This window comes from Ylistrum balloti, unplaced genomic scaffold (assembly GCF_031769215.1).
Source record: "Ylistrum balloti isolate Yb309-2 unplaced genomic scaffold, AGI_CSIRO_Ybal_v1 Utg369772, whole genome shotgun sequence".
Taxonomy (NCBI): domain Eukaryota; kingdom Metazoa; phylum Mollusca; class Bivalvia; order Pectinida; family Pectinidae; genus Ylistrum; species Ylistrum balloti.
Genome location: NW_026781965.1, coordinates 3,715,075 through 3,727,406, shown reverse-complemented (window position 1 = coordinate 3,727,406; position 12,332 = coordinate 3,715,075). Strand labels below are relative to the sequence as shown.

The 12,332-nt window shown below is 38.6% G+C and overlaps 2 protein-coding genes across 2 annotated transcripts; both read left to right on the top strand.

The window, feature by feature from the left end:
• Window positions 1–3,747: 3,747 nt before the first annotated feature.
• Window positions 3,748–5,124, top strand: LOC132544005 (neuronal acetylcholine receptor subunit beta-3-like). Its single transcript, XM_060207564.1, has one exon. It carries the CDS (start codon window positions 3,748–3,750, stop codon window positions 5,122–5,124), a length of 1,377 nt encoding a protein of 458 aa, XP_060063547.1.
• A 2,833-nt stretch (window positions 5,125–7,957) lies between these two features.
• Window positions 7,958–9,310, top strand: LOC132544004 (acetylcholine receptor subunit beta-like). Its single transcript, XM_060207563.1, has one exon. The coding sequence runs from the start codon at window positions 7,958–7,960 to the stop codon at window positions 9,308–9,310; it is 1,353 nt and encodes a 450-aa protein (XP_060063546.1).
• Window positions 9,311–12,332: the final 3,022 nt, after the last annotated feature.

Below are 12,332 nucleotides of genomic sequence, written 5' to 3'. Positions count from 1 at the left end.
TTTACCTGTTAGTGTGTATACACCTATTGTCTGTTTACCTGTTAATGTGTACACACCTATTGTCTGTTTACCTGTTTATGTGTATACACCTATTGTCTGTTTACCTGTTAATGTGTATACATCTATTGTCTGTTTACCTGTTAATGTGTATACATCTATTGTCTGTTTACCTGTTAGTGTGTTTACACCTACCGTCTGTTTACCTGTTAATGTGCATACACCTATTGTCTGTTTACCTGTTAATGTGTATACATCTATTGTCTGTTTACCGGTTAATGTGTATACATCTATTGTCTGTTTACCTGTTAGTGTGTATACACCTATTGTCTGTTTACCTGTAAGTGTGTATACACCTATTGTCTGTTTACCTGTTAGTGTGTATACACCTATTGACTGTTTACCTGTTAGAGTGCACACATCTATTGACTGTTTACCTGTTAGTGTGTATACACCTGTTGACTGTTTACCTGTTAGTGTGTATACACCTATTGACTGTTTACCTGTTAATGTGTAAACATCTATTGTCTGTTTACCTGTTAATGTGTATACATCTATTGTCTGTTTACCTGTTAGTGTGTATACACCTACTGTCTGTTTACCTGTTAGTGTGTACATACCTACTGTCTGTTTACCTGTTAGTGTGTATACACCTATTGTCTGTTTACAGGTTAGTGAGTATACACCTATTGTCTGTTTACATGTTAGTGTGTATACACCTATTGTCTGTTTACTTGTTAGTGTGTATACACCTATTGTCTGTTTACCTGTTAGTTAGATATATATATATATTGTACAAAATTTTGTTTTAATATGTAATTCTATATGCTATTTGCAAATGGAATAAAGTGAATTGAAATTGGTTTAAGTTGTTAAAGTCTGATAATTGTATACTAAAGACGGTAATTAATTTCTTTATATGGTAACGGGTAACAAAATAGTAACCTCACTTGACTTGTATCTATAAAACATATATTTGAATCGGACTTTAGATATGTGTGGCTGAGATAGTTATCCAATGGCATTGCTCTCTATTCTAACATTCTAATCTTCCATATAGCCGTGTACTCTTCCTATTGTATAATGTATAAATTCCACGCGTACCAATTTTCTCTTCAGTTTGGTTCAGTGTATGATATCATTCATAGATTAATACTACGTATACCAAATACTATTAATTTGTCTAATTTTGCAATAATTAAGTCGTAAAAATAAAAATTCCTATAAAATCATGTGATCACACGTGCATTGTGTTCATTGTATAAGCTTACTTGGAACATCATGTAAATTATGTCAGTTTTGTCAGTTACGAAAGTTTTCACTGTATATTGTAAGCTCAGTCATATGTAGTGATGGGCCGCAAGATCTAAAGTCAATAAAACGAATGAATAAATTGTTCACCTCAGTGTCAGTGTGGACTTGGTGAACTATTACTATTGAAATCACAATCGTCTTAAACATTTTAATCACCAAGGTTATATAAAGTAAAAATCGTGACTTTATTATCTTATATGACATCATATATAAGAAATGACACGCCCACTATAAAATCAGATTCATTAGAGGACAATATTCGAGCACGCAAGAAACATTCCAACACACGTACATTTGATACATCCCGATACAAATGAACTGGTACATAATTAAGTGCTGGTACAAAATACCAAGGTATGGTCCATTCACCTAGATATCTTTATAAGAACTTTCGTTTAACCAATTGATTTTGTACGTTTCAATCACATCTCCGTGACGTAAGGTTTTGATTAACCTTACTTCTTTCATTACACAAAGTTATCATGATTGATTCAAGAAAACTTAATGTACACCTATTTCTTTGCACGAGTTGTAAGCTAGTATTAATAGTGATTACTATTGTCTTTAAAAGGCAACAAAACCAGTATGTTTGTCATTCGAATGCCTCATGATGCTGCAGCTGGGAACAAATTAAAGTTGGTATCTAGAGTTCTTTGTAGTGCACGTGAGTGAACAGGTAAGTGCTCCAGAGCAAACATTGTAGTGCACTCCATTGCAACAACGGTGGTTACTTCGATGCACTACAGTATCAACTCTAGTGCACTATGATGTTAACTCAAGTGCACTGTTCACTCCCGAGTTTTCCAGTATAAAGAATGATCTTAAAATAGATAATATTTACGCAAATTTTTAGAGGACTTTTGTTGTTGAATTCAGGAATGAATGTGTAAGCATAAACATTTAAAATCCATTGTTTATCATCCATATTAGGGATTCTATGTAAGTGTTATTTTGTATATATATATATATGTGTGTGTGTGTGTGTTTTAATCTATGTATATTTTTAATGTAATATTTCGTTCATTTGTAAATAAATTGTATTATAAATGGATTGGTCTTCCAATACTCATTTTTATTATCCAGTTTGACACGAAAGGTAGATAATTGCACTAGAAAACAGTTATACTTATTGGTCACACTTTGAGGTATAAAGACACTTTTCCAAGGCTGCTTTGTATGACTCTTTCTTGCCATTAAATATAAACTAATCGTTGTGAAAAACAAAGAAGGAATTATGTTGCAATTAATTAGTTCGATAATAAACTTATGATTGACGGTTGTCAAGACAAAACTTTTTTCAACATTTTTTTTCTCTTTTTTTTTTCTTTCTTTCCATTTTTAATGCTCCAACTGATAAATTACCAACTTGTGTGTATCCAACTGTAAAAAAAGTCGTTAAGATAAATCGTCAAAGTTTACATGCAATAAATATTTCATTTATTTGATAAAGTCGAATTTTCACTCTGTTTCCATAAATCAATAATTCATATATCACCTACAGGAGTTATCTACCTTTAAGCGTCGGCGTAGCACTGCAGACAGGAGAACGGGACTTTGAATACAAGTACAAATTGTAAGAAATGGGACTAATATCTGTCCAAATGGAAAGGGAACGACAGGAAAAACTGAAATATGTCTTACTAGGAGGGGAACGACGGGGAAGGACTTAAAACTGTCTTATTAGACATAAGTAGGAGTGGGGGGTGGGGGGCGAGGAAGGGCTTATATTGTCGTACTGGAGGGGGAGGGGGGACTTGTATCTCATCTATTGGCTGTTCCATATCCATAGAAGGAGCTAGAAAAAGAGAGGTGACATTAAGCGGTATATGGTAAGCCTGCGTTCCATGAATTGTAATTTGAATAACCTCCTAGACTATTCCATTGATATTTGTAAAAACACGTCATGTCTCCCAATCTCACATAAAATAAACTGTTACTTATTTGTGTCAAGATGGTTCTTTAAAGCCGAAATGTTAAAGTATTGCACAGACAATCCATGTATTTCGGGATTATTTAGTCAGATATTTAACAGATATCTAACATAGCTAATAAAATACCCGTATATTGATAGTAAAATAAAAACAATAATGACCTAAATTTTAAGCTTATACCGTTAGATTCCTACGATATTACGTTGTTGCGCAGATTGGACATTCGGGCGATTGTAATGAACTTTCATCCCAATTTTTCAAAGCAAAACAGATATATTTAAATAATTCCTTTACATAATAATTAGGGTCTGACTACCATTTGATTACAATATTAACCTACTCGGGTATACTAACTACATATTTAGGAGGAGCAAACACGTCACAAAGCTAACTATTCAACGGAACGAATAGCGCTGAAACAAAGGACACCTTAACCAGTTCCCGTATATCAGTACACGGCGGCTGCCCCAATATGGACGACATTTCGGTTTGAAACGGACTAAGAATGGCAGGGATTATGTTAAAGCAGTTTTTGATGTGTTTGATGTGGATTAGCCTCGTCGGTACAACGTATGGTGTAGGCACTCTCAATGTATCCGCCACCCAGGTGAAAACTTGGTATACGGCAGTTCTGGCGTCTTATCAAGACGATGTGATACCTACAGATGATACTAGTAATGTCCTTACGGTGACCATAGACTACTCTATTAGAGCCATCACAGAGTTTGACGAGTTGGCCGGAACTCTAGCCACTGTGGGTGTCTTGGACGTCAGCTGGACAAGTCAACTCACATGGAACCCAAACGACTATGATGGAGTTGATCGGTTCATCATGAACAGAGAGGATGTGTGGCATCCGCCAATCACCCTCTATAACGCTGTCGATGCGCTAAAGGTTCTGGGTCACAAGTACAACAAAGTGACCGTCATGTACGATGGTCGGACGACCTGGTCTCCACCGGTCATCCTCAAGGCTGGCTGTTCTGTCAATGTACTGAACTATCCGTTTGATTCCCAGAACTGTTCAATCGATATAATACCATGGGACTTTCAATTGAACGAGATCTTGTTAGTTACCTCCAGAACGGACATCGATACTACTCTTTACGAGGAAAACTTGGTGTGGAACTTGGTAACGACTACCATAGAATCATCTACCATTGACGGTAAATCTATGATCAGTTTTAAAGTCGACCTTCTGCGTCGACCTATGTGGTACATTATTGTGATGATTGTACCCGTACTTTTGCTCGGAGTTCTCACCGTCTTCTCCTTTTACATTCCCGTTCCCGAGGGACGCGTGGGCTACGCGATGACAGCTTTCCTGACATTTTCCGTGTTTTTGATTCTAATAGGAGACAATATTCCGAAATCTTCTGACCCCATGTCTCTGTTGTCATGGTATGTTGTGTGCGAGGTGGCCTTCGGAGGCCTGACAACAATGGTCACCATCTTCACGGTCCGTTGGCATATCAAAGACGACGAGATTCCCGTGCCGCACATTGTAATGACGTTTGTAGCTTGTCTGTGCTGTAAAGTGTGTCAGAATCCGAACAAAAACCTGAAGGTGCATCCCGCCAAACAGTCACTTAAGCAGAAAGATCCACACACGTGGATAAACATACACGGAAACACGTTTGAAATGAAGGCTCTGGATCAACTTCCACAAGGCATCAAATTTGGAGCTCCCAACCAGAAATGGAAAACGATCGAAGAGGAGGAGGAAGTTGACATGGATTTTAGTGAACTTTGTTATGTACCCAAAGTTAGCTGGGTTACAGTGGCAAGGACGCTTGATCATTTCTTTTTCGTTCTCTTCCTTGGTGGTCAAATAGCTCTACTGGCTATTTTCATTGTCCCTCTGGTTGTCCAATATTACTGAGAGGCCTCTGTGACACTGCAAAGTACTTTCAGTGATTTCGTGTAGCCAATGAGAACTATTACAGAAAAGTAATAAAAAAAATGAATGTTTTATGTAAAGGTTGTACAAATTGTACATTTTAGTTCCTAAACGTGTTTTATTACCTAAATCACTAAACAAATGGCAGTTATCAAACACAGAGAAAACAATTCTATCATTGTAAAAGTTTTGTAAGACCATTTAACCAACGCTCATTGGAGACATCAAATTAACTGTTTTGGTAATATTTGTCAATTTTATCAAGTTACAACATTGTTTCTTCATGTTAGTAAATAAACATACAGCAGATTAACGTACATTGTTATATTTCAATAGATATCTAGTTGTTTATGTATATACACACAATTGTAATCGTTGTCGGTCGAGCTGCTAGGATATCTGATGGGATATCTTACGGTACACATATTCATAATCACTGTGTTTTGTATGAAATTATAAATGACGATATGGTCAAAAGGTCATATTCATGTGTAAAAATGTATGTGTGAATGGTCATCCTCAGACAGGCCAAATTGATAATCTGACATGACATTCAAGGTCAAGATGACAAAAAAAATCAAGGTCAACAAAACCCATACACATAAGTACTTAAAACCTAATATACCAGGTTAATCTCAACATAACACACACATAAGTACTTTACACCTAATATACCAGGTTAATATCAACACAGCACACACATAAGTACTTTACACCTAATATATAAGGTAAATATCAAATACTAGAGGTACTAGAAACCTTACTTACAAGGGAAAGGTCAACATGATTCACAAGGTCAATGGACAAAATCGCAAATAGGGTAAAGGTCAGCTTGATACACAGTCTTTAAACCTAACACGACATTATAGATATCAACAATGTCAACTTTCACACAAATCCGGAGGGAATTTTACACACATGTTACACTTATCTACCATCAAACACCTGGAAAGTGTCAATATAACACACAAAGTAGACTTCATCAGGAAACGAAAGATAAAGGTCAGAATGACAATCAAGGAAAAGGTAAAAATAGTATTGCTAGTATAACAAGGTAGAGGTCAAGCTGTCAGACAGGATTAATGTAAAGAAAACATAACAGGTCAACACAAGGGAAAGGGTGACATGATACACAGGGTCAACATTATACACGTGATCACCACAGGTTTAACACTTAACAAAGGGACACCATCACAAGATCGACATTGCACACAGCATAACTATTTACACATGGTCAACATTACACACAGGGTCAACATTACACATAGGGTCAACATCGCACATAGGGTCAACATCGCACATAGGGTCAACATAACACACCAGGTCAATGTAACACACAGGGTCAATATCACACACAGGATCAACATTACGCAAATGGTCACCATTACACACAGGATCAACATTACACAAATGGTCACCATCATAAGATCGACATTGCACACAGCATAACCATTAAACATAGGGTCAACATAACACACAAGGTCAATGTTACACACAGTATCAACATTACACACATGGTCAACATTACAAACAGGGTCAACATTACGCACAGGGTCAACATTACACAAATGATCACCATCACAAAATCGACTTTTCACACAAGATCGACATTTCACACAGCATAACCATTTACCATAGGGTCAACATAACACACCAGGTCAATGTTACACTCAGTATCAACGTCACACATGGCCATCATTACAATATTTCATAAATTCATTACAGACAAGGCCATCGTTACACAAAGAGTTAACATTAAAAATACATGGTCAGCATTACCTGCTTAACATTACACATACGGTCAACCTTGTACATTTGGTCAATATTTCAGAAAGGGCCATTCATCACACACAGGGACAACACTACACATTGAGTCACCATTGCTAAGAGGGTCGCCATCACACACAGGGACAACACTACACATTGAGTCACCATTGCTAAGAGGATCGCCATCACACACAGGGACAACACTACACATTGAGTCACCATTGCTAAGAGGGTCGCCATCACACACAGGGACAACACTACACATTGAGTCACCATTGCTAAGAGGATCGCCATCACACACAGGGACAACACTACACATTGAGGCACCATTGCTAAGAGGATCGCCATCACACACAGGGACAACACTACACATTGAGTCACCATTGCTAAGAGGATCGCCATTACACACAGGACCAATATATTACAATTAGGGCCACCACTTCACACCGTTGCAGCATCACACACAAGGTCAGCATAATATACTGGGTTACACAGGGCTTTGTAAGCATGTCGGTAATAGCCAATTACCTTTCAAATATTTGTCATTCTAAAACCGTAATTATAACATTATAGAGACGTGCTGTATATATTCCATAAATATCTAAAAGCCACGTGTAAGTCCGTTTGCTTAATTGCCTATTGACCTCATTCAATATTTCAAATGAAAAATATATATGTACTACCATGATAAAACAATGGACATGTACGGTTATAAAGGCGGGGTACGATCTTCGTTAACAATCTCAAGTCATGTACATAGGTATCTTTTTATCGAGATCTTGAATTTAATAGCACAATCTTATCGATATACAACATCAGGGCAGTTTACATATCAAATGTTTTAACCCATTGCTGTGGTCCTCTGATCGTGGCTTTTGTTTAAGTTCATCAGACGAAACATGCCGGGGGTTTATTACAAAGCCTTACAAATAAACCACTAGAGTCTCGTTTTGGATGAGCCTCACTGTGGTCAAGTATCGGCCAGTTTGTATATCACAAAAATACGTTCCAAATAATACCTCTACAGACGTGAGAATAAGATGAAAGTATGGATGCCGTGAACAAGATAGTCACTTTGTTGTTTCTCATAGTTCACGGGACTTTGGGAGCAAATTACACACAGCTTTTGGATTTCTATTCCGCGACCATCACAAGTGGCGCTTACAATAGCAAGGTTTTCCCGCGGGATACCCAGGCTGATGTTATAAACGTTGATATGATATTCTATCTTTCGTCCATTAAAGAATTCGACGAGGTTGCAGGGACGCTTGAGTTAATCGGTATCCTAAAGATAACATGGACTGACCAGCTGATAGGAGACCAGTACAACTGGGCAATACACGGAAACATCAGTGATATTCTCATCTCTTCCTCCAATATATGGGTCCCTACCGTCACCGTATTTAACTCCGTCTCCAAGATTAAAGTGGTCGGAGACGTAACCAACAAGATTCGCTGTAACCAGGTTACTGGTGCGATGGAGTGGTGGCCCGGAATCGTGCTGAAGACAGGATGCAATGTCGACGCCTCTAACTTTCCGTTTGACAAACAAGAGTGTAAGGTAACTTTTACAAATTGGGGATACAGGAATACAGAGGTGCGTTTTGCTATCTCGTCTAACGAAGTAAATTTGGATAATTACCGAGATAACGAAGAATGGAGTATTGAGAAAACTGTCCTGGAGACAGAAGACGTCAACAGCATCAATTATGCCACATTTACCCTGACTCTGGCCAGACGTTCTCTCTTCTTTCTCGCGAATTTGGTGTTTCCAATCCTTATTCTGAGTCTCCTTAACGCTATTGTCTTTCTACTTCCGCCAGCGACAGGAGAAAGAATCTCTTATTCTATCACAGCTTTCATGTCCTTTGCAGTGTATTTGACTTTGACTTCTGAGAACTTGCCGCGGACGTCGGAGCCGTTGTCCATCCTATGTGTGTATCTCATGATTATGACCTGTATTAGCGCTGGAACTGCACTTTTCACAATCACAACGCTCCGGGTTTTTCACACAGAGGAGGAAGAGAAAATACCGGACAGACTGGCCACCATCGTCGCCGTCTTAAATTGCAAAATATGTAAGGACGAAGATGACGACGACGACGAAATGGAGATATTTGCTATAAAAACGCCAGATCCTCTAGATTCTAAAAATGCACCATTAGATATGGTTGACCCTGGGGCCGACCTTGGTGACAACGAAAAGGCGCCGTTACCGGACGACGACGACGAGGCTGTAGATGACGAGGAAAATGAAGAAAAAGAAATCGTGAAAGGTAAATACGGTGTAGATTGGAAGCTTATTTCGGCCACTCTGGACTTTTTATTCTTCCTCGTATTTGTGGCTGGGAATGCTCTCATCACTTTCTTCTTCCTCGTACCGTTAGCAGCCACAATGTAAAATCAAGGACCATGAGAGAACAGTTATGTCTTCCGTGGAAATTTATATGTAACGACTTTCTTTACTCCTGGCAATGATGCTGATTGGTTATTAAAGAGCCATGTTAAAGGAAGTCATCGTTTTTAAGGCGGACATCAAAATATTCTGTTATACAACGTGTTAACTTTGTTGTGTTTATTAAGTTTACTGAATAATAGTAATATTCGTCGGCGTACACGATTAATTACCTCCTACGTTTAGGAGTAGCTTCCTAACCTTAGACAAACATATTGGTATGTATATAGAACCCTTGTACCGCCTCATGTTTACACTCTGATGTCCACAGCAGAAGTAGACAGATTTACGTTGTATAATCAAATCAATAAATTACTGTTATCGTATTTTTGTTGTACGAGTAATTGTTTTATTAAATTGGTAATTTTAAATAAAGATTCTAAGAAATATTGTAACCTGTACAGAACTTCACGTAGTGATGGAAGCGACACACACAGGGAACACTGATGAAGTATGATGTGATTCTACATGATAATAAGGTAAAGGGAGATTATGTAAGGCAACTGATATGAACACAAAACAATCACTCAACTTAGTAAACACCGTACGACTGAGGAGATTTTTACCAAATGGTCTAGAGCATCCTTTGGCGAGAACTCAATGTCAGAAAATCTATAAAAATCCTTGTTTGGATGAAAGTTTTTTTTCTATACTTAAGGTGAATGGAGTTTAATTTTGTATACACGATTTGACTTAGCCTTTGAAGGCTTGAAAGCAGGACACAATAGGGAAACAAAGTTGGATTTTTGAAATCCTTGAAACATTGACCAGTGATGGTGTGGTATAAACCTTCATTCCAGGACAATATAGGTCAGTCCTGGTACAGTATAAGCCTTCAACTCAGGGCAATATTGACCAGTGATGGTGTGGTATAAACCTTCATTCCAGGACAATATAGGCCAGTCCTGGTACAGTATAAGCCTTCAACTCAGGGCAATATAGACCAGTCCTGGTACAGTATAAACCTTCACCCCAAGACAATATAGGTCAGTCCTGGTACAGTATAAACCTTTACACCAGGACAATATAGGCCAGTCCTGGTACAGTATAAACCTTTACACCAGGACAATATAGACCTGTCCTGGTACAGTATAAACCTTCACCCCAGGACAATATAGGCCAGTCCTGGTACAGTATAAACCTTCATTCCAGGACAATATAGGCCAGTCCTGGTACAGTATAAGCCTTCAACTCAGGGCAATATAGACCAGTCCTGGTACAGTATAAACCTTCACCCCAAGACAATATAGGTCAGTGCTGGTACAGTATAAATCTTCACCCCAAGACAATATAGGTCAGTGCTGGTACAGTATAAATCTTCACCCCAAGACAGTATAGGTCAGTGCTGGTACAGTATAAATCTTCACCCCAGGACAATATAGGTCAGTCCTTGTACAGTATAAACCTTCATCCAAGGACAATATAGGTCAGTCCTTGTACAGTATAAACCTTCATCCAAGGACAATATAGACCAGTCCTGGTACAGTATAAACGTTCACCTCAGGACAATATAGACCAGTCCTGGTACAGTATAAACCTGGTACAGTATAAACCTTCACCCCAAGACAATATAGGTCAGTGCTGGTACAGTATAAACCCTCATCCCAGGGCAATATAGACCTGTCCTGGTACAGTATAAACCTTCACCCCAAGACAATATTAGTCAGTGCTGGTACAGTATAAACCTTCACCCCAGGACAATATAGACCAGTCCTGGTACAGTATAAACCTTTACCTAATATAGGTCAGTCCTTGTAGGGACAATATAGGTCAGTCCTTGTCAGTCCTTGTACAGTATAAACCTTTACCCCAGGACAATATAGGTCAGTCCTTGTACAGTATAAACCTTCACCTCAGGACAATATAGACCAGTCCTGGTACATAATAAACATTCACCTTAGGCCAATATAGACCTGTCCTGGTACAGTATAAACCTTCACCTCAGGACAATATAGACCAGTCCTGGTACAGTATAAATCTTCACCCCAGGACAATATAGACCAGTCCTGGTACAGTATAAACCTTTACCCCAGGACAATATAGGTCAGTCCTGGTACAGTATAAACCTTCACCCCGGGACAATATAGACCAGTCCTGGTACATAATAAACATTCACCGTAGGCCAATATAGACCTGTCCTGGTACAGAATAAACCTTCACCCCAAGACAATATAGGTCAGTGCTGGTACAGTATAAATCTTCACCCCAAGACAATATAGGTCAGTCCTTGTACAGTATAAACCTTCATCCAAGGACAATATAGGTCAGTCCTGGTACAGTATAAACCTTTACACCAGGACAATATAGACCAGTCCTGGTACAGTATAAACCTTCACCTCAGGACAATATAGGCCAGTCCTGGTACAGTATAAACCTTCACCCCAGGACAATATAGACCTGTCCTGGTACAGTATAAACCTTCACCCCGGGACAATATAGGTCAGTCTTGGTACAGTGTAAACATTCACCTTAGGCCAATATAGACCGGTCCTGGTACAGTATAAACCTTCATCCCGGGAATATATAGGTCAGTGCTGGTACAGTATAAACCTTCACCCCAGGACAATATAGGTCAGTCCTGGTACAGTATAAACCCTCATTCCAGGACAATATAGACCAGTCCTGGTACAGTATAAACCTTTACCCCAGGACAATATAGGTCAGTCCTGGTACAGTATAAACCCTCATCCCAGGGCAATATAGACCAGTCCTGGTTCGATATTTCCCCCCACCCAAGGATGATATAGAACTGTGTTATAACGGTATATTATTTTCTCCCATTTCTACCCGTGGAATGTGTTAACTATCAAGGGTAATACAAGGATATCTTCTGCGTGTGTATGACAGGATAGCCGCAGTAAAAATGAAAAAAACAACTCGCATGCGCATTGAAGCGAATAGTTCCATGCTTATCTATTACAGAACACACATAAAACGGATTTTAAATTAATTTGTAAACTGATGGTGA